A 23,051-nucleotide genomic window follows, 5' to 3' on the forward strand; every position below is an offset into this window, starting at 1 on the left:
CCTGCAAGTTCCCGGACATTTCTGGGGGGAATGGCCCTAGCCCTCACCCTCCGATCCAACAGGTCCCAGACGTGCTCAATGGGATTGAGATCCGGACTCTTCGCTGGCCATGGCAGAACACTGACATTCCTCTCTTGCAGGAAATCACAAGCAGTATGGCTGGTGGCATTGTCATGCTGGAGGGTCATGTCAGGATGAGCCTGCAGGAAGGGTACCACATGAGGGAGGAGGTTGTCTTCCCTGGAACGCACAGCGTTGAGATTGCCTGCAATAACAACAAGCACAGTCCGATGATGATGTGAAACACCACCCCAGACCATGACGGACCCTCCTCTTCGGTGTAACACTGATTCCTTCGACGATAAACGCGAATCTGACCATCACCAAAACCGCGACTCGTCAGTAAAGGGCAATTTTTGCCAGTCCTTTCTGATCCAGCGACGGTGGGTTTGTGCCCATAGGCGACGTTGTTGCCGGTGATGTCTGGTGAGGACCTGCCTTACAACAGGCCTACAATACCCTCAGTCCAGCCTCTCTCAGGCTATTGCGGACAGTCTGAGCACTGATGGAGGGATTGTGCGTTCCTGGTGTAACTCGGGCAGTTGTTGCCATCCTGTATCTGTCCCGCAGGTGTGATGTTCGGATGTGCCGATCCTGTGCAGGTGTTGTTACACGTGGTCTGCCACTGCGAGGACGATCAGCTGTCCGTCCTGTCTCCCTGTAGCGCTGTCTTAGGCGTTTCACAGTACGGACATTGTAATTTATTGCCCTGGCCACATCTGCAGTCCTCATGTCTCCTTGCAGCATGCCTATGGCACGTTCACGCAGATGAGCAAGGACCCTGGGCATCTTTCTTTTGGTGTTTTTCAGAGTCAGTAGAAAGGCCTCTTTAGTGTCCTATGTTTTCATAACTGTGACCTTAATTGCCTACTGTCTGTAAGCTGTTAGTGTCTTAACGACCTTTCCACAGGTGTATGTTCATCAATTGTTTATGGTTCATTAAACAAGCATGGGAAACAGTGTTTAAACCCTTTACAATAAAGATCTGTGAAGTTATTTGGATTTTTATGAATTATCTTTGTGAGACAGGGTCCTGAAAAAGGGACGTTTCTTTTTTTTGCTGAGTTTATTATATTTAGCAGGCTTAGGATACCTGATGTTGTGGGATGAAATCTTTCTTTGTCACAGCGAGAAATAAAATGTATGTTGCGTACTATTTATTGAAACAGGAAGTTACCACCTATAGATAAGCTGCATGAGACAGTTGGGTTCTATCAATAAGATACATTACCCATTTGGTGGGGCTCTGGTGGGGCTCTGGTGGGGCTCTGTTGGGAGGGGGGCTTTTTGCGTCTAAAGTTTGATCGTCACATATTATTTCTGTTCCAGATTAATAGTCTTGACAGCTTTGTAGCCAATATGCAAGTCTTTTAAAAAAGCAACAAGTGTACAACTGCATTTTTGGCACAGCTTTGGGTGACAAACTTGCTGTTAAATAAAAACATGAGTGACGACTCCGTCATGATGCAGGTGTTAATAACAGTTAACCATAAAACCCAACGTCTAAATTAGCAACGATACTCGATAAGCAGTAGGATTCCGTTACGATTCTACGACACAAGAAGAAATGCATCTTTTTTTATGACGCAGCGTAACGTTCTTCATTGACATTTGACATAATATTATGAAGCTATTTTTAGCATCCAAACTTGGCAATCGGGAGAACTGTGGTTGAAATGTTCGGCTTCTTCGCCTAGATTCACCTCAGAAGGAATCTGCTGATATATCGACCGAGAAATCAGCAACAAGAATTTGAAAATAGCAATAAAACTCCCGAATGGGACCGTGAATAATCAAGGCTGTAAATTTTGTGCATGTGGACAATATAAATTCATATAAGTCATAAAATCTTTCGGATGCAGAGCATATTGTTTCTTGACCTAGATCTACAGGGTTGTCCATCACCTGCCTTGGGATAAAATCTGACTGACATTTATCGTACGGTGCCATTCTCTCAGCAGGATCACAATAGAGCTCAGTTCTGAAACCCACACTATCATACTAAGAAAGAATGTGTGGATATTGGAACCGGAGTCTCTTGATATGAAGAAGCCACTCGTTAGGTTAAGACACCGTTCATTTATTTGTGTATTCAAGAGGCTTCCCAATGGACCGTCTTAACTTCCTAAAATGTAATAGACGTTTTGAGCCGATTGGTATTTTCCAGCCTGCTATATACCTGGTATTTACCCTAATAATAAATACAAATGTTGTTTCTTTGAGGTTCTTTGTAAAAAATAAACTTTGTATCAAAATGACATGTCCAACTTTCCCATAATCCTGTATGCTGATACTTTTTGGACATTGACTTTTAAGCCGAACAAACCTATGCTTCTGATGTTAAATAGAAAGTAGCACCTCCTATCTGTCTTCTTTGTGTACATTTTTTCTGGTTAATTTCCATGTTCTTTGTAAAGTTATTGGGTTTGATCTGTTTTAAACATTGCAAAACCAGGTGCGAGTGCTTGGTACTGTAATGTGGGGTTTTACTGACCTAAAAAAATAATTCACGATTATTTTCAAAAGACTGATTTGACTTTAAAATTAAACATATATATATATAACATATCTTTTAACAGTTGTTTCGATAGATTAAGGCTATAACAAGGGCAACTAGCCAATCATATTTTGTTTTGTTTGTATAACATCAGTCAGCCCAGTGGCAGAGTCCCTCATTTATTATCAGAGCGTACTAGCGCAGATGCCAGCTGTCACGTTACCATAAATTCAAGCAGAATTCCTACGCAGTGTTTGTATGTTCGAATTCTGTTCTTGTTTGTCACAGCATTCATGCATTTAGCCTTTATAAGAGCTTCTGAGAAGCGAGGGGCCATTAGCTTGATCTGAGCCAGTGCAGCACTGAACACAATGGTGTTGGCCTGTGGCCAATTCTGTACACAAATTTGGTTGTCAAAGTAAAAAAACATTTTTTTTAAAAATCTATACTGCCTGTGGGAGTGAAAGATGACAAGCGGGGCCCACATGTTTTTTGAAACATACCGTACATTCATACATAAACTGACTTCTCTTTCCAGTAAATGGTCAGACTGGTGGGTCCCCTCCCTCCCCCTGTGAAAGCGCTCTAGAAAAGCTGTGCCCACGTGTCCACACAGTGGGGAGCCACAACACATGATGTAAAGGACTGACATCACCTCAGCAGGAATCCCTGATTTACTGCCGCCCCGACATGAGCAAGACCGCCACCTACCAGATCCAGAGAAATCCAGCCAAGGTCATGTTCTGTATCTGGGTTATATGTTGCCTATGAAGCGTTTAGCAGGTTCACATAGTCATAATGGATGACTATGTGAATATTAGGTTTAATATTAACATGAATCTACTTTTACAGATTCAGGACATTAACATTAACTCCCAAGACTCCGATAGCTCTCTTATTCATTGGTGGTAGCAATCATTACGTGTGCTTGTCCTCAGCAGCCAGGCCTGGGCAGCTGTGTTGGCAGTTGGCACCCTGTGTTGTGGATCAGCTGGGGAGAGGCTTATGTGAGGGCCAAGGCCCTGCTGCCTGCTTCCCTCTGAGCGTAGCGTGACCCTGCGGGCACATACATCAGCACAGTGACAGGCTGGGTGCTCGGCCGCTCAAGCATGACTCCAAGGCCACGTTGCTGCTCCTCCGTGTCATGAGCCCCAACGACTCTTCAAGCTATTCACTGAAGCATGTCCCCAGGCCCCCCTGGGACCCTGGCAAGAGGACAATGACCTGGGCAACAGGAGACCGTTCATGGACTCTGCAATACTCTGCTAGTAAGTTTGCAATTTGTTTTTGGTACTAGGTGTACCACAGGGCTCCATCCATTGTATGTTGCGTCAGACAAAATTAGTATTTTATTGTGTATTCATTGAGTTTGTTTTGGTTTATAGGGTGTTTTTTGGTAAACGGTGTGCCACAGGGCTCCTTTCAAGACCCAATTGATACATTTTTGAAACTTGTTTTTGTTGACAAAAGTATTTGCTTTCAAAATGTAATTTGTTTTCACACATTTAGGTTCCAGTGTATGTTGCATGAAACCAAAGAGGCCTGTTCTTCTGAAGTCTCTCTGTCTTGCCTCGTTCTTTACTCGCACTACAGTTGCTAGCTGGAGGATAGGGGCTGTGCAGTTCATCTACTGATGAAATCTGTTCTGGCAAAGATGCGCCAGGCACGCCGACAATGGGCTGAGAGGTGGGAGCATTCGATGCACCCCTCTGTGGCCTCTCGCGGACCCACCATACCTATGGGCCTACAGTATGTCATGCCACCGTGTCTATGGCCGTTACATTACCCTGCTCCTGAAGCCGATCCCATTCTCACTGCTATCAGTCCCCTCCATCCATCACGCTGACTGGTTGACAGTTAGCAGAAGGTTGTCATGCATGGCCTCTAAACACCTGGCTCTAGTCGAGGGCGTTGCCCACTCCACCTGTTAGTCCTCTTTAGTGACCATTTCACACTTTGCACCAATCCCGGTCAAGTCCCTTCTGTCGACTGGGCTGATTGAAGGGTGTGTCCTGGCAATGCTGTTTCTCACTGGGCTCCATTGCTCTCCGCTGAGCCCGGCTTTCATGCAGCTCGTAAACATGCCACTCTCCTGGCTCATCAGTCACGGGCCTTCTCCCCTCACCGATGCCCTACAACGCTGGTGACAACCCTGATATCAGGGTGATGTGGTAGCAGATTGCCAATTTAAGTTCCTGTGTGGTTTATATGTCACTGCGGCCAGTATTCACACCCACAGAGCTTCTGTATTCTGTCCTCTTACAAGTTGACTTCAAGCTGCTATGAATACTGTTCACCGTTGGACACGCATGTGGCCAGCATCTGGTGGTCATTTAATGCCCGTGTGCTTCATTTTGAAGTTGTTACCAGAGGGTCATAACCTTTTCTGTGTTGTGGTGTGTCCCCATAAAATGTGGTGTATGTCAATTCTTTGATGCTCTCTGCCGACAGATATTCTAGCTCGCCATCAGCTCACTGACACTGGTGATGACACACATGCTCAGCAGACAAAGTGCCCTGGACCACCCAAGCTTTAGGTGTCTATAGCCTGACCTTGAAGATGCGTAGGGTACGTGAGAAAAAAACAACACAGGGAGAAAGTATGCCTCTTATGTGCCCAGGGGTCAAGCTTCTAACCCTGCTAGTGTTAAGTTCAGCAAGGTCTTTACGGCCTCGGCACATTCTGTGTGAGGTTATGCTAAATGTTTTTCTTTACAAGTAAAATGCAGTAGGTAATGGAGTAGGTAATTGACCTCGGAGATGTGTGTGTGTCCTCACTGTGGTTTGGAGAGGCTTGGCCCCTGTCCTCTAGCTGGTTCAGAGAGTTGAAACCAACATGGGGAGCCGAGAACATCCAATGTGCTTTCGCTATTGATCTGAAGCCCGTCGGTGCGTAAAAAATGATCATCTTTCGAATCCCATATCAAAGAAAACAAAATAGCAGCAATGCCATCTCGAGCGCTCTGCTCAAGGCGTTCTAGCGAAAAGGTGATAGATTTACAACAAGTTTTTTCTTTCGTTTCTCAGCTATTTGAGGTATCTGTTAAACAGATTGTTGCATTGATTTCTGGGAAGACAGATGGTTGTGTGCATGCTTTCAAGACGACCGAAGGAATGAAGAAATTGTTCAGCTCAGTAGATCAAGTTCAGAATAGCAGTGTCATTAGATTTCATTTTATTGTTTCGACACATACGTTCTCGCAGACATATTTTCACGTATGTTCCTTCTGGCATAACTTGAAAGTAAAAAAAAAAATGCTTTAGAGAAGAAGCTTTCTATTGAGAAGTGAGAATGTGAATCAGAATGAGATTTTTTTTAAATACCTTTCTAGAACATGCCAAAGCAATAACACTAACTATAAATGTCTGATTTTATACATAACATTTCGTTTACGAGACTAAACACACCAACATTTCTGGATATAATTGATGTCCTTGACGAATAATGTCCTGTACTATGTATTATGTCATGTGTATGTGGACCCCAGGAAGAGTAGCTGATGCTTTTGCAGCGGCTAATGGGATCCTAATAAATACCAGTTCCAAAATACCAACATTTCTGGATATAGAATCTGTGTTGTAGATACAACTGGATTACTGTCTGCTGTAACTATTTGGTGTATAGTGTCCAAACACAGCACAACCCTTAGCCGTTTAGATGAAGGTACCCGAACCTCAGTTAAAGAAATAGTGAGAGTGTTTTGTAGGTAGTCGAAACGCTAATGGTCTAGGCTGACTATTGCTGCGATCAATGCTTTTGTGTCAAGTATCGTATGCAACTATCCCATGCCTCCCTCCAAGTCCCCAGCCCCAGTCTCCAAAATCCCTAGCCCCTATCCCAGTCCCATAACCCCAGCCTCTCTGCTGTCTCTCCCAGTCCCAGGGCCTCGTTAAGGGACTTGATTGACACGTCAGGATGGTGTGCATTTCATTGATGAGAATTTTAGAGGCCGGGCTCGTGAACTTCTTCTGTACTGATCAGTACGTCACCCCACAGCTATCCCAGGGGGGACGTGAGATCGGTTTCAAATACCCTGCCTCTTCCCTCAGTGGCAAACCTTCTGTCCTGTCCAGGAGCCCCCAGCCCAACCTGGCCCCCGCAGGAGCACAGCGAAAGGTAAAGCAGCTCGCAGCCGGTCGACTACCGCCACACCGTGTAGAACTTGGATTTACTTCTGTACTGTGCGTATGCTGAGATCTGTAATATATATCTTGAGAATATATTGCAAAGGGTGTAAAGGGGATTTGGGTATTTTACTGGTAATGCTTTATTTTTTTCAACAAGTATTTGCCTGGAAATTATATACTAAGATATTGCGGTCACAGTGGGTACTTTTTGGTGCTTCTGTAAACAGATTTGGTAACTACCAAATTATACATAACGTTTCTTGCTTTAACGAATCCTAAAGAAACAAATGATTATTAGTAGTAGTAAACAATAGTGTTATAACTTTACCCTATGTTATCTATATGTAAATACAGTGCCGGATACAATATAAAATAATCCACAACCCTCAATGGTTTTATCTCGCAATTTCCTGATGATTTATCCTTATATTTGTTGTAATATAGGTTATTGGGGATCTTTATCATTCATATGAGTCATTTCCTAACGGTTTTTACTGTCACTTGTCCTATTCAAGTCTCAAACAATATAGGCTACCCCAGCAGGTGCAGTAATAACAGCAACAATGATTTATACTCTAGACAGTTATATTTCAGAGTGTTTCAAGCCAGGCACTGTTTGAAGATGAACAACCCTTCACGATTAGAAAAGGTTTTGATGGCAGTGTTTTGCACGCAATGCTTTTTGGAGGGCTTTAGCTCGAGGCTTTGCATTTGAATTCTGTCATAAAATGACGATGAATTTGACTAAATTAAAAATACACACATAGCAAATTCAATTGCACATATTGTAAACTTTGAATCAATATATTTATAATAACTTTATATATGAACATTAATAGCCTTCCTTCAACACACTTTCTTATTGTTATGTCTAAACGTTTTACTGTAGTGCATTGATTTTGCCGTTTTAAACACATATACGTAGCGACAGTCCACTTCACATAACTGTTATTGCTGTCATTTGTTTACCAACACATTTCCTTCAGTTGGCAAATTGAACATTTGCGGCACAGGGGGTAAAGTGCAGCTTGATAAACATTCATTTAAGAGCTTCTATCTGATATCATTCAGCTGGAAACCCATCGCTCAACAAGACAGCCACGTTTTCCACCCAATGTATCAACCCCTCTGTACTTTTGTGTGTGTCCTCTGGATCTTTCAACGTGAGGTCAACATACAGGGGCAGTCTTACGGAGTGTGTCTGAGCTTTGTGCTCCACTGACCTCCGGGGTACACGGCACACGGAAGGATTATGCTGCAGATATGCCAGACATGTAGGTGTTTAAATCAAAGCACAGGCGAACAGAGGGGAGAGGAGGGGATGAGAGGAGGGGATGAGGGAGGTATAGCTTTTTCTTGTTGTGGGACTGGGTCAGGTGGGTGGATGTGTGGGTGTGAGTCGGGAGTGGGTGGGGGCGCTTGAAATATGTTCAGCAGAGCGTGTGTTATCTTTTCTCCTCGCCACTAACCATCCAACACCCTTAGCGTGTCGTCACATCGCACAGTCAGAACCTGGCGGCAGCTCAAAGGGAATGCTGGGAAATAGGATCCATATGGTGGCACTATAAAGTGCACCGCCAACCCCGAGCCTTCACCAAAAAACTGGCCAAGCCGTCCTCAACGCCAGCATCCATTCACCTACAGTCTCTACTCACCTGTCTCCTCAGTAGCATCGCTGCTCTGTTTTACCCAAGATCCTTCCTCACACGTGACTTTCTTCAGGACTGGATACTGAAAGGGGTATGTTGATTTTCTGTGGAATTTAATGGATCCTGATTGTTATTGATCATTTCTTTAATCTCTTTTAACTTTTGAGAAGGATGTTTGGTATTTTAAGTCAATTTGCCTAACATATCATTAACCTTCATTCGTTTTGCAATGCTGGTGCCCAATTACTCTAAACCAAACTGCGTCTCTCGCCTATACCATTGAGTAAGGATGGTGTGTTTCAGTGTCTATAAGTTGAGTGTTTCATGTAGCATGTTTTGTGCTAAACTCTTAGGCTGGATTGACTATGAAGATCCTGGGCCATGTGGTTTTCCTGCTGCTGATAGGAGGGATTTGTTGCCAGAACAACCGCAATGCCAAACCTAGTGGCAAGTCATCTAAGAAGAACCAGGGGAACCAGAACCAGGGGGCCGAGGCAGCCCAGTCGGCCCCAGAAGATGAGCCCCATTCTGGGCCAGTGGAGTCGGGCAGGGAGGGTAACTCTGGAGGTCGGGCGGCAGCCCAGCAGTCAGCTTCACAGAACAACAAGGCTTCAGATGATATGAAGCTGCATGTCCTCAAGAATACTCAGGTCACATGCAACGATGGAACAGCGGCAGGGTAAGATGCTCTGGAAAACTATTTATGGAGGCAAATGATGGCTGTTTAGATAATAAAAAAGCTCTAGAGATTGTACTCAGGACATAAGACAATCTATCAATTTCAGAAAAAATGGATGTGATAAGGAATCATATAGTGCCGTGAAAACATTGAAATAACTAATCAGTTGATGTTTTTTGTATTTGTCAGTGCTATTACAGCTGTAATTACACTGTAATGTGTTTTGATATTAGATAAAGTAGTAATCTAGTCCTCAGCTATCTAAGTTGGTGACGGGGTAGATGGTAGATGGTTTTAATCACTATCAAAGGACTTTGAATTAGAGTTTGTGGTTGAACTTTGAAGGAATTAAAGAACTCAGGAATTGTCACGTACTTTATGGTACTTAGCATCATTGTTTTGATAAGGAGTTACAATGATGAGTGATTATGATTGGAAGATCGGCCAACTCGTGACACTATACAGCAGTGTTCTCTAGGTTTCACCATTCACAGCCCTTCATCCATGTTTATTTGTGGTCCACAGGTTTTACCTAAAGGAGTTCAAAGGGAGTAAGAGATGGCTGATATTTCTGGAAGGTGTGTATTTTAAACTCATCTGGTTAATTTGATCTTGAGAGGTCAGCGTGTGGCATGTTTGCGCAACGCCCTCATCGGCATCTGGACCGGTGGTGGTCTCCTTTCCCTTTTTCGTCTTTTTCGGCGGCTGTCTGTAACTCTGATTGGACGCCTCCTCTGGCATTCACCCCTCCGTCGCTATGGGATATTTATGAGGATTGCGTTGTGACATCACACGTGTATTCTGAGACCTAGAACCGGATGTGTCACATCCTCTAAGAACAAACATTTCAGCAGGTTGAAATGTCACAACGTACATATCCTACATCAGAGGTACTTTACTGTTGGATACAGGTCAACAAGTACCAAGATATCCACTCTTTTATATGGCAAGGATCTGATTAGGTCACAAATGCCACAGTTTGTTCATTTGTTTATTTTCTCAGCAGGTGGTACGGCTCCAAAAGACTTGACTTACATTTGATTTACATGTTAAATATGCATATAAGCATAGGTATGGATAAGATTATAACTCAACCATTAATGGACCCCAGGTGGGATTTTAGGAAGCAGTCACATAATAGCCACCAATTTATATCCCTGCCGTTTCTATTCAACAGTCCATTGCCATACATGTGCATCAGACCCCACAGACACTCCCTCAGTTCGGGAGCCTGGCCAGAGGCTAGCAGATGGAGCTGCAGGTGGATGCCTCAGTTACCCTCCCTCTCCCATTCCTCCCAACCCCCATTCCTCTCAGGCCTCTGAAATGGGCTAACAAGGGGGTCTCCCTTTCTGAGCTTCTGAAACCGGATGTGAGAAGCTAATATTAGTGTCTTATTTTTAGGCGGTTGGTGCTGCTACAACAAAGACTCCTGCGATACCAGATATAAAAATATCCCACGACTCATGACCTCATCCGACTGGCCCCAAACGCGCAAAGGTAGGTAGGGGTCCTTCTGTTTTAGAATGCATCCTCGTCGTTCATCATACATGTTTTACATGGGCGTCCATGTTTGGTCCCATTCCCAATATACATTGTGTCATGGGTTGTTGATTGTCATATGACATCAGTGTTGTGTCCTACTGTATATCCAATGAAAGGTCACCACTGTCTCTGCTTGACTTTCTATTGGTTGCTTTACAGGAAGTGGAATATTGTCAGCCCAGGCAGAAGAAAATCCTCATTGGTATAACAGTAATATTGTGTAAGTATGCTTGTTAACACGCTGGTTGTTGTATGTTACCGGTACATGTTGTCCTACATACTGTACTGCTCATACTGTACTGCTAACTAAAGTTCTCAGGATCTGTGCGATTGAAGAAGCCAACTGCAGGCTGAGATGATGAATATCAAACATGACAGGTTGCTTCACAATGAGGGATGGAGTCCCATTAATACTATTACATATGTACATGAGTATGTGTGAGAGTGTGCGTGTGTGCGTGCATGCGTGCGTGCGTGTGTGTGTGGGTTTGTGTATGTGTGTGAGAGAGAGAGAGTGCGTGTGAGAGAGAGTGTGTGTGAGTGTGTGTGTGGCTCTGACCCAGCTGTGTATCTCCTCTTCTGCAGATTCATCCCGTACTGCTCCAGCGACGTGTGGAGTGGCACAGGGCCCACAGCCACCAAGGAGAAGAGAGGCCCGGGAAAAGAGAAGGAGAAAGATGCCAGTAGGTCCTCTCACCACCAGCAGATCCTCATTATTTTCCTCAACACCAAAGCCATTTCAATACGGTGGTTTGTTCTATTGATTGCATATCTATGTTTCCCTACAGTTGAGTATACCTTCATGGGTTCCCTGATCATCCGTGAGGTCATCAAAGACCTAGTCCCTAAAGGCATCAAACAGGCCAAGGTTGTCATGCTGGCTGGCACAAGGTGAGTTCCTCTCCTCTGCTTTGGGTCTGTTCCCAATCTTGCCCCGTTGTCTGGCACCATCTGTCTCCGCTACCCAGCTCCACACACTCACACACATTGACAGAGTGAGTCTATTTTAGGACGTCCTGTTACTGTTGTCTACCATAAAGATGTTTACGAGCCCTGCTGTCCTGTATTGGCCGTAGAGTGTGGGACAATGACATCATGTCTATTAGGGGCCTCTTCCATAAAGGAGGACACAGTTCTGGAGATTCTTCCCAGGTTAGCAACATGTTTGGTGAGACACCCTGAGGACTAAAACAAGAACACACAGTTAAGTCTGACTGTGACAGCATAGCATTATTGTGGCTAGCTGTCGGCCATTTTGGCTCCAATTGGCAGTGTGCCAATTCGGGGAAACGGTCACAGACACAGACTTTTTACCCAGTTTCTTTGCTCCCCTGCAGTGCGGGAGGGACGGGAGTGCTACTGAACATTGAGAGGGTGTCCAGTCAGCTGGAGCAGCTGGGGGCAGAGGCCCAGGTTCGAGGCCTGGTGGATTCGGGCTGGTTTCTGGAGAGTAAACAGCAGAGGGTTCCTGACTGCCCAGACAGTGTCTCCTGCTCACCTGTAGACGCCATCAAGAGAGGACTCAAGTAAAACACATCTGTCTCTCTCCCTTCAGCTTATCCATGTCTCTATGACCTTATAATGACAGATGCCCTGAACAAAGCATTGCATCTCATCACACGTGTAGCTTTATTTCCATTGGCTTGAAGTTCACCAATAATTTTAGCATATAACAGTTGCCCTGTCTATGTTCAATGCGCACTGGAAGCCATTTTTCTCCAATGGCTGTTTTCTTAGGCTGTGGAACGGGGTGGTCCCAGACAAGTGTCGGCAGCAGTACAAGAAAGGAGAGGAGTGGCAGTGCTTCTTCAGCCACAAACTCTACTCCTCCCTGACCTGTGAGTGTCTTTACTACCTACCATCATCTTGTAAGAATGTGTCTTTCATCTATCAAAGCTGAAGGGTCATGAATCAGAATGCTTGTAAACTTTATGTCCATCGTGTTACCCATCAAGATACCAATAAATGTTACGTCCCTCATGTTACTCAATAAAACACTTATAGGTACAAGCAACACCCCAACTCTGTTCTCATGCTGTGTGTGTGTGTGTGTGTGTGTGTGTGTGTGTGTGTGTGTGTGTGTGTGTGTGTGTGTGTGTGTGTGTGTGTGTGTGTGTGTGTGTGTGTGTGTGTGTGTGTGTGTGTGTGTGTGTGTGTGTGTGTGTGTGTCATAGCCCCTCTGTTTGTGGTGCAGTGGCTGTTTGATGAGGAGCAGTTGCGAGTGGAGAATATCTACCTGGGGGGTCAGACCCTGTCAGAACAGCAGTGGACCTACATGCAGAACCTGGGAAAGGATATCAAGAACTCACTCAAAGATGTCACGTAAGTGTGCAGCTGCAGCGACAGACGTGACTGTGGAATGTGGTAGACAGCTGAGCTTGAGATTGATCCATGACATATAGGCTAAGAATTCACAAAACCTACGTTTCGTGATCAAAACAAGTAAGAGCACCTTTTTCCCTCAGAACAGCCTCAATTCGTCAGGGCATGAACTCTACAAGGTGTCAAAAGCGTTCCACAGGGATGCTGGCCCATGTTGAGTCCAATGCTTCCCACAGTTCTGTCTAGCTGGCTGGATGTCCATTGGGTGGTGGACCATTCTTGATACACGCAAACCCAGCAGTGTTGCAGTTCTTGACACACTCAAACCGGTGTGTTTTTTTGTCACCTACTACCATACCCTGTTCAAAGGCACTTAAATGTTTTGTCTTGCCCATTCACCCTCAATGGCACACTTACACAAACCATGTTTACATTTTCTCAAGGCTTCAAAAAAGTAATTAACCCGTCTCCTCCCATTAATCTACAATGATTGAAGTGGATTTAACAAGTGGCATCAATAAGGGATCATAGCTTTCACCTGAATTCACCTGGTCAGTCTGTCATGGAAAGAGCCGGTGTTCTTAACGTTTTCTCCTGTCAGTGTATACTATTGATCAGCTGAAATGGAAAATTAGCAAAAATGAATCAACAGCAATATTCTACACATGTTCCCAACACTATCAAATATGTCACGCTGCTCAGTGCTGACGTTATGCTGTGGTGTGTGTTGCAGGGCTGTGTTCGCACCCTCCTGCCTGTCCCACACATTGATCACTAAAAGGTAGGACATCTGACTCCCTGGGGGCCCTGAAAAGCACATCCACTGTCCCCTCTACCCCTCACCCCTACCCTGACCCATCTCTACCCAGTGAGCTCATGCTACTCTTTTTGTGTAGCTCGTTCATCAAACCGCATTCTGCGTGTCACTGAATGACATTTCACACTTTTACTAACCCCCCAGCACGCTTTACACACACACACAGCCGCACGCACAAACCCACACACACACACACGCACACACACCCGCATGGACACATACACCCACACACACACACACGCACCCACCCACCCACCTACATACACACAAACGTGCACAAACAAACTCAGCCCTTTAAGCAAGCAAACACATACACACTTAAAAGGGAACACACACACACACACTCATAAAATCACGCACACTTAAAACACCTGCCTCTCCAGCTGGACATAGGGTCAGTGACAGGGCAGAAGGTGGGGCCTATGTTACGGTAAAGGGCAGGGTTGGAGATGGGAGGAGTGATTAGCTCAGGGTTGTAGGGGAGGAGCTGGTTGCCTAATCATACTAGTGTGAGGTAGGTGGATCATATTTTCACAGTTTTGTAATCTAATGCAGGGCTATGTTGATGGTAGTTATGGTGGTGGTGTTGGAGGCTGGACACAAGGAGGGCACAGCTGGGGAACTAATTGAGACGCAGCCTGCCAAGGCAAACTGCTTGTGAGAAGATACAGGGCTCAAGTGGCCCAACACGCTCTCTCTCTTCTCACAGTTACCTACTTCAATCATCTCCCCTTTCTCTGGCACCCATTCACTCTCTCTCTCTCTCTCTCTCTCTCTCTCTCTCTCTCTCTCTCTCTCTCTCTCTCCCTCTCTCTCTCTCTCTCTCCCTCTCTCTCTCTCCCTCTCTCTCTCTCCCTCCCCCTCTCCTTCTCTCCCTCGTTCTTTACATTAGTAACTGGATGACGTTTCAAGTCAAAGGCACCTCCCTGCCGCGGGCTCTGCAGTGCTGGGATAAGAGTTTCCAAGAAGCCAACCGTAACAGCAAGACCCCCCTGAAGGGATGTCCCTTCCACCTGATCGACACCTGCCACTGGCCCCAGTGCAACCCCACCTGCCCAGCCTTGGTGGACCAGGCCACCCAGCAGGAGCTCACCCTGCTCCAGATGTTAGTGGGCATGGGCCTGGACCTCCAGAAACTAGGTCTGGACCTCAGGAGGGACAGTAGCTCTATAACTAGCATGGTCAGTAACGGTGGCTAAGACACGGAGTATAGAAGCCCACTCTCTGGCTTAGTGAAGGGACATTTTTTATGAGTTATGACATAACCATGAAAGGTACAGAATCTGGTTACTTCTGTTGTGCCGCTCAGCCATTCCATTGTGCTCCACTGTTACCATGCCGTCTTGACCGGTGGGTATGTCACTGGGCTTACACTATGTCTGTCTGTAACATTACAGTTTGCCTCCAGGATCACTCTACCTGGACAATTTAAAGAGGGGAGGGGAGTGATTCCAGTTTACTCCTGGGTTGTGTCTCACATTTGATTTGATTCAAGGGAGAACGAGGAGTGCCAGGTACCTGTAGCTAACCAGTCAGACACCAAACCTGCAACACACTTTCACCCAACTACATGTACTATACAGAACTTCAACAACATTTTGTGAAGTGAAACGTACTGCTTTTGAGGATTTTTGAATAAGCTATTGGCACATTTTATCATCTTGCCAACATAGGACTGGTACAGTATTCAGAGGAAATGTAAATTTTTATGTAGATGGTTGACTGGAAGGATATATTATATGAGTCTGCTGTTTTAGATCCATGTCCAAGCTCAAACACTGCCCGAGAATGAAGGACACTTGCAAGGACACTTGAAGTGCCCAGACCATTCTCTAACTTTTATTGAATGTGTTCTACACACACACACACACACACACACACACACACACACACACACACACACACACACACACACACACACACACACACACACACACACACACACACACACACACACACACACACACACACAGCCTACAGTTTATATTGCCCACATTTCTACTGCTGCTGCAATTACAACGTTGACTTTATATATTATATATAGATATATTTGATATGCATGTGGAGTAAGGGATGTTTGATCTTGCAAAAGTGGCCCAAATGAAGAGCAATTGTCATACTTTCTAATATTGTATATTATCAAGAGAAGGTTGTGACCATCTCTTCTTTCTTTGAGTTTACCGTGAAGTGTGTTTGAACCTAATGTATCTTCCCATGGACCCTTTTAAGTGATGTTTCCTCTTCAAAAACACTGTAGTCGATACTACTCAGCTAGTGTGTCATGTACTGTAATATCTATATAATTTACATAATTAAAGAATCATTTCATGTGATTATATCTAATCTATTGTATGGTAATTATAATCAGAATTGTTTGATTTGCTACTGTTTTAAATTGTATGTAATGAACCCTATTTTGCTTGAAATATTTACCTTGTAAACAGAACTATAACTTGACAGGCATTATATAGTGGATGTATGTTGAATTGAATACAGAACAATAAATAAAAGGTTGGATTATCCTGGAAAACCTGTTCAGAGTGAGCTTTGTTACTTTTTCTTTGATTGATCCTTCTGTCATTAAATCATTATTTTAAATTCGTCCTCAAATTCTAAAGCTCTGAGATTTAAAGAAAAAACTCCATCAGGCTTCAATAAAGCATAATCTACTCGGTAAACCTAGTGGTAAAACATCATACTGTATTTATTTCCCACACTCCAACCACTAGATGGCGATATTTTAGATTTAAACCAAAGCCCCACGTAAAATACTATAGTTTGAAAAGGGATTACAGACTTCCCAACTGCTACTGTAAATATGAAAAGAGAGACACCAGAGATGTTTCAGAAAGACTGTAATATGTTTTGGACGTTTACATTTGCTTACTGACACATTTAAAATATCTTGGTAGATTTGACTTTAATTTAGAAATCTATATTTCTTGCACAAATATAATCAGCAATATGAATTGAATGCTTCTGTTTTATCAACTTGGAAGTTTGTTTGCATTAGACTAAAGGGTAAATAAAGTAATGAGACTGTAAAATAAGGATGCATTTGCATCTAAATTACTGTCTGAATAAATATAATATATATATATATTTAATTATCAAACTTATTTTGAATCAGGTTTTCACAAACCCAGTGGTTTTCAGCTGCTGATCGCATGAATTCGTCGTAAAAAACCTTAGTTTTTTTCCCATAATTCATCGCTTGGTCTTCCTACTTCCTCTTTCCGCCATATTGCAGAACCGGTAAGGGCCCCCTCTAAAATCTCATTGTCAATCTTTCCCAAATCTAACCCATCCAGCCGTTTAAAACACAATTTATGAAATTATATAAACGTTTAAAAATGTACTAATGTCATGAAATGGTTATTGTGTCGAGATGTTGGTGTTTTGTATTGTGATTCGTAAAGTCCCCATCACTGTCCGTTTACTGGTGTGTTGTATTGGTAGCTAGAACATGAATAAAACCCGACAATTAATACTGTTAGGTTAATTACGTTTTGTTCTGAAGTAGTCGACACATTTGCTATATTGTCAAGATATGGTATAAATGTTGAGCAGTACAGTTTGGTTTGCCAACCAACTCTTCTAGCTAGCTTGGCCCGTACATGTAGTCCTTCCATGCGTGGTAGACCGTCACGATGGTGGTGGTTAAACGTTTGCATGGCCGTGCAAACCTTCTAATTTCTTATCTAAGGACATAACGCTTGTCCCAGTTTTGAAATTGTCATTCGAAAGTTATGTCTTGACCAGTGAAATGTAGACGGTTCGCTCTAACCGGGTAATTTGGATAGCTAGCATAATGTCTGTCGAGGTTGCTACCTTAGTATGTAGCCTTCTGTTTTCTTTACCAAAGTAACCACGTAACGTTAGCTAACCAGCTAGTTGGACAATACTTTGCTAGGCAATATCTTAGCTAACGTTAGGTAAGCCTATACTCAAATTGTCATTGCATACTCAATGATGTCCATCTACCTACATTTGAGCTAGCTTACAGTCAGTTTGTTGGCTGACTTATTTGTCAAGTCAATAGCTAGCTAGCTAGACAGCTAACGTTAGCTTGCCAGTTTCACAGCATGTTATTAGGATAACTAACCACTATTAGACTGTTTATTGTTAACTAGTTAGCTGGGCAGTAAGTTGGCTGCCTTACAACTCCGAAACTAACTTTTTTATGCATCTCTGATCGACAGGCATCATGGTGCGCATGAACGTTCTTGCGGATGCGCTCAAAAGCATCAACAATGCTGAGAAACGTGGGAAACGCCAGGTTCTGATCCGGCCGTGTTCGAAGGTCATTGTACGTTTCCTGACCGTCATGATGAAGCACGGTGAGTTACTGAAATGTATCACTTGTTTTGTAAGTGGTATGGGTCCAGTCAAGGGGGAGGTCAACAAGATGTGCAGGTGTCCGTTACAGGTAGGACCAGGAGACTGCATAACCCACTTCCCTCCAGGGGGGGAATTGCTAACCTCCGGTTGAGGGATCTGAGTTCAAGCCCTGTAACATCCTGTCGACAATGCTTTTTGTCTGTACTTGGTTTTGATTCCCTGCCTCCCTTGTTTCCCTAGGTTACATTGGTGAGTTTGAGATCATCGACGACCACAGAGCTGGGAAAATTGTCGTCAATCTCACTGGCAGGCTGAACAAGGTAAAAAACGCTCAATATACTGCATCACAAGGACTACCATCAGACCTTTCTACTTCATTTTCACTCTTTTGTATTGGGGTAGATTGATAGACTATCTGACCCCTCTGTTTTGCTCATCTTCTCTGACATGTTTTTTTCTTTGTCATATTCTGCATTGTGGCATTATCAGCCTACCTGTGTAATTGTATATTTGCACCTGGCACTTCTAATCTTTCTTTTGCTAATTTCAGTGTGGTGTGATCAGCCCTCGTTTTGACCTCCAGTTGAAGGATCTGGAAAAGTGGCAGAACAACCTCCTGCCCTCAAGACAGTTCGGGTGAGAATCAGTCAGCAGCACCCTAATGGTGGCATGAATGTTGGAGTGGCCGTATCACGGTTGTGCAGTGGAACTTTGTGAACAGGGTATTCATCAGTGGTGACTTTGTTTGCTACGGTGTTTCACGTATGAATGCATCTCTTGATGTCGTTAATGTGCACCTTTGGGGTGTATAAAATTGTACCCCGGGTTTTGCATACTTTAAATCTCTGAACTTTTATTTGGATGTCAAAGCAAGTAAACTAATCGCCTTTTATTTCCGTGCCTGAATGTTCAGCTTCCGATAACATTGAGAGCAAGCAAATGCAGCATTAGTCTAGTATTTATAGATGCTGGGAGCTGGCTGGGATGGAGATTGGAACAGTCCTTGAAATGCACTTACTTTGAAAAGATGAGGGCTGCCTAGGCAACGGGAACTAAAACTTGTATCATAAGTCGGGGATGGGCAACTTGGGTCCCTGGGACTGAGTGTCCTCTGTGTGCTCCCACTTTCTATTGAATGTATCCATGGAAATAGGATTGCTGCAGCCTCTTGAACAGGATTTGACCTGCATGTAGGAAAGGGGGTGAATATGGTTGATTGAGTATGTACTGACAATATCACTATGCGTATGAAATTGCTTTCAGCTTTACTTAAGTCCAATGGTGGATGTGGTGAGGGCACGGTCACAGATTTATTGATATGTGTGGACTGCTAAAATCTAATGGGTGTGTCACAATGACTCGTCTGCAACTATGGGGAAAAACCGACGGGGCTGGCTTAGGTTGTTGACATATGGACTGTATTTCGTCTCCTTTGTTTCTTGAAAACCTAAATTTGCACAATAAGCACGTGTCACTCAAATACATTATTACAGTGGTTGGCTAACTAGCGAACTTTAGCCATTAGCAATGAGGTGAAATCAGTCAAAACAAGATATGGCATCAAGAACGAGATGAACTAGCTGAAACATGTCACGATTCCCCACAGGGCAGTTTCTTGTCATTCTTGCTAGCTATCTGGCCATCCACAACAATGCTTGGACTTCTGCCCCGTTTAAAGCATGTGCATCATTCTCTTGCTGTTGTCAGCTAACCCATCTACAGTTGGCGCATTTTGGCATTCCATCTGTGGCGTTTACCCGTGTCAGTCTGCCATAGAAAAACTTTGAAGGCTACAGGCGGAAAAGTCATGCTATTTGTATTTGACCAATATAATTGGCAGTTCATTCAACTTGAATTTGCAACTTCTTGAACTCCACCGTACTTGAGGCGTTCACATGGCACACAAACTGTCAAGAGTAAAAATAAGCATTTATCAAGCCACTCACTGCGCTTATTTGTTTTAGAAGAAGTGATATACTAAAGTAAACCTTCAATACTGCAAAAATTGCAATAGGTTGGCTAATGGTGACCAATTGATGGTCTGCATAAAGAAAGCTACAAAAAGACACCTAGCATTCGTCTTGGCTGGCCTGCTGTAGCCATGTCTATCTCTTTTGAAAGCCCTCCTCTTAAAGGGGCGACGTCCTATTAAATTGATGTACTTTAGAAACAACATTTTATATAATTAATGCAATTCTACAGAATAGAATGTCTTGCATTGCTACATTATATTGCACCGCTTTTTATTATATGCCATCATAACCAAATGGAGCCAGAGCATGTCAATCTAAGTCCTGCATTTATAAACTACCCCATATCCAGGCCAGTGAGGGGGAAAAGGTTTGTTGGGCGTGGTTGGTGCTTATTTGATGTGACTTAGCGCACTTACATGGTTTGCACTATTGAAGATGGACTGAATTGGGGCCACATGATCAGTAGTCATGAAAATCCTGGGACGGTCATAGAATTTTAAAATGGTGTTTTCCAGGATCCCAAAAGTTTAGGGCAAGTTTGATTTTTTTCTGATAATGTAATTTGTTTAGGAATGGTGTAAATATTTTATCAATTCACAAACAATCTACATCAGACAGGATCAGAATGTTTGCGAGCATCGCCTGCATGTGTGAGAAGTGTGGGCTGTTGCAGCAGCAGGTAGGCCTAGTCTATAAAATATGATCGAGAACATACTAGGTAGCCAATTCTAAACATCTTGTACCCTCTTAACGGTTTAGCAAAGGATAACGTGTATTCATGTTTTTATCATAAAACTTTCCTCTGACACTTGCGAATAAGGCCATGCAAAGTTGATTCACTTAACAATTTGTTTCATTTAAATTATTTTTGCAGAAACAAATGATTCACTTTGCCATTGCATTAGTTGGGATTCGAATCAAGGTTATTTGTGAACCCGTAACATTAATTTTAGGAACTTGTTTTGTATATACTTGCAGTTGATTTGGGCATCCAATGTATGGGACATTGAAACTCAATAGATGCTAGACAGCCGGCAAAGTAAACACTTCTTAGATAAATATGACAACTAGAAAAGCTACATTTCCTGAAGAAACTTTGTGGGGTTGATTCAGATTAATACAAATATTAGTAGCTTACATAGCCATTTGATATATTGAATGAGCAAATGATTTCAAAAGGCAAGACATGCAATGTTTTTCATAAAGGGTGGTCAACCATCCTCCAGGAGAGCTAATGGGTGTGCAGGCTTTTATTCCAGTCCCCCCTGTATGACTTCATAACATTTGTTGCATCTAGCTTTTTCTAAGAGAATGACTCTTAAAGTGAAGATTGAATGTGATTTGGATAGTCACTATCAGGAATAGTTTTACCGCCGCGATGCATTTCTTGTTATGGTGGGCTTCACTCTGTACATCCACATGCATTGATAACATTGCTTGATTGGAAAAGCATTGAATGTTTAGGATCATAATGGCCTCCATACAATATAAATGGAGGCCACATAATTACTGCGGAAAAGTGGTTCAGGAGTGGAGAGCGAAACAGTACCTTAAGTTGTCTTGATACGGTAATGATGGTCTGCAGTTGGTTTATCGCAGGTTTTTGAAGGACGAGGTTGGGAAATGCTTAGTGTTTAAGTGTTGTATGGCATTAATGGAAGCGACTGATGTTGCTTTACAAGGGGTTCAACTGGATTTGTCTCAGCTGTTCCTGGTGTTTCATGGTCTTAGTCTATTAATGTTAAATGTGCTTTTGTTCTAGAATTTCCCTACTGCTTGCCATAAATGAATTTAAGTCTGCATGTTGTGTTTTTATAAACTCATGTCTTACACCCCATGTCTGTTTCTTCAGATACATCGTGCTGACCACCTCAGCTGGCATCATGGACCATGAAGAAGCCAGACGAAAACACACAGGAGGGAAAATTCTTGGATTCTTTTTCTAAAATGTAAAGAACTGCAAAATAAAACACCAAATCCAGGGACTTTGTATTTTGTCTTATTAGATTGCTACAGTCAAAAGCTCTTTATGTATTGGTACAATGAGAATGAGTCAGATTTATACTGAACAAAAATATAAATGACTATTTCAAAGGTTTTACTGAGTTCGTATTAGAAAATTAATGAATTTATTTAAATTCACTGGGCCCTAATCTGGATTTCACAAAGATGGATCTGTTGGTCAAATAGACAAAAACAAAGTAGGGGTGTGGTTCAGAACCAGTCAGTATCTTGTGTGACTACCATTTGCCGCATGGAGCGCGACACAGCTCCTTCGCCTAGAGTTGATCAGGCTGTTGCTTGTGGAATGGTGTCCCACTCAATGGCTGTGCAAAGTTGCTGGATATTGCTGGGAACTGGAACACGTTGATCCAGAGCATACCAAACGTGCTCAATGGGTGACATGCATGGTGACTGCAGGCCTGGGACATTTTCATCTTTCAGGAATTGTGTACAAATCCTTGTGACTTGGGGCTGTGGATTATGCTGAAATGAGGTGATTGCGGCAGATGATTGGCTCGGCAATGGTCCTCAGGATCTCAATTGTATCTGCATTCAAATTGCGATTTAAAATGCGATTGTGTTCGTTGTCCGTAGCTTGTGCCTGCCCATACCATAACGCCACTACCACCATGGGTCACTGTTCACAACGTTGACATCAGTGAGCCATTCGCCAATACGACACCATATACTTGGTCTGTGGTTGCGGCCCCAAAATCTCAAATGGAGGCAGCTAATGGTAGAGAAAAACATTAAATTCTCTGGCAACAACTCTGGTGGCATGCTGACTGCAGGAATGTCCAATTGCACACTCCCTCAACTTCAGACATCTGGCATTGTGTTGTGCCAAAGCTTCACATTTTAGTGGCCTTTTATTGTCTCCAGAACAAGGGGCACCTGTAATGATCATCCTGTAATCAGCTTCTTGATATGCCACACCTTTCAGGTGGATGGATTATTTTACCAAAAAAATTATCACTAGGAGGGATGTACACATTTGTGCACAAAATGAGAAGCTTTTTGTCTGTATGGAACATTT

At 43.3% G+C, this 23,051-nt stretch overlaps 2 protein-coding genes across 2 annotated transcripts; both read left to right on the forward strand.

The window, feature by feature from the left end:
* The first annotated feature begins 8,248 nt into the window (after positions 1–8,248).
* On the forward strand, positions 8,249–15,651 carry LOC127925689 (carboxylesterase notum2-like). Its single transcript, XM_052510748.1, has 12 exons — positions 8,249–8,425; positions 8,688–9,013; positions 9,539–9,591; positions 10,418–10,513; positions 10,718–10,778; positions 11,144–11,241; positions 11,347–11,449; positions 11,896–12,084; positions 12,296–12,396; positions 12,733–12,880; positions 13,614–13,661; positions 14,590–15,651. Exons 2-12 carry the CDS (start codon positions 8,700–8,702, stop codon positions 14,894–14,896), a joined length of 1,518 nt encoding a protein of 505 aa, XP_052366708.1. The 5' UTR covers positions 8,249–8,425; positions 8,688–8,699; the 3' UTR covers positions 14,897–15,651.
* A 1,172-nt stretch (positions 15,652–16,823) lies between these two features.
* LOC118364794 (40S ribosomal protein S15a) lies at positions 16,824–21,996 on the forward strand. The gene is made up of 5 exons (XM_035746511.2): positions 16,824–16,952; positions 17,900–18,037; positions 18,279–18,358; positions 18,589–18,674; positions 21,864–21,996. The coding sequence occupies exons 2-5, from the start codon at positions 17,905–17,907 to the stop codon at positions 21,955–21,957; spliced, it is 393 nt and encodes a 130-aa protein (XP_035602404.1). The 5' UTR covers positions 16,824–16,952; positions 17,900–17,904; the 3' UTR covers positions 21,958–21,996.
* The last annotated feature ends 1,055 nt before the right edge of the window (positions 21,997–23,051 follow it).

Source organism: Oncorhynchus keta, unplaced genomic scaffold, assembly GCF_023373465.1.
Source record: "Oncorhynchus keta strain PuntledgeMale-10-30-2019 unplaced genomic scaffold, Oket_V2 Un_contig_6090_pilon_pilon, whole genome shotgun sequence".
Classification (NCBI taxonomy): Eukaryota; Metazoa; Chordata; class Actinopteri; order Salmoniformes; family Salmonidae; genus Oncorhynchus; species Oncorhynchus keta.

Coding starts and splice junctions, on each gene's coding strand:
- LOC118364794 (XM_035746511.2), top strand. CDS start 17,905: ATGGTGCGCATGAACGTTCTTGCGGATGCGCTCAAAAGCATCAACAAT. Junction 18,359..18,588: donor TCACTGGCAGGCTGAACAAG/GTAAAAAACGCT, acceptor TGCTAATTTCAG/TGTGGTGTGATCAGCCCTCG. Junction 18,675..21,863: donor CTGCCCTCAAGACAGTTCGG/GTGAGAATCAGT, acceptor CTGTTTCTTCAG/ATACATCGTGCTGACCACCT.
- LOC127925689 (XM_052510748.1), top strand. CDS start 8,700: ATGAAGATCCTGGGCCATGTGGTTTTCCTGCTGCTGATAGGAGGGATT. Junction 11,450..11,895: donor GTCATGCTGGCTGGCACAAG/GTGAGTTCCTCT, acceptor GCTCCCCTGCAG/TGCGGGAGGGACGGGAGTGC. Junction 12,397..12,732: donor ACTCTACTCCTCCCTGACCT/GTGAGTGTCTTT, acceptor TGTGTGTCATAG/CCCCTCTGTTTGTGGTGCAG.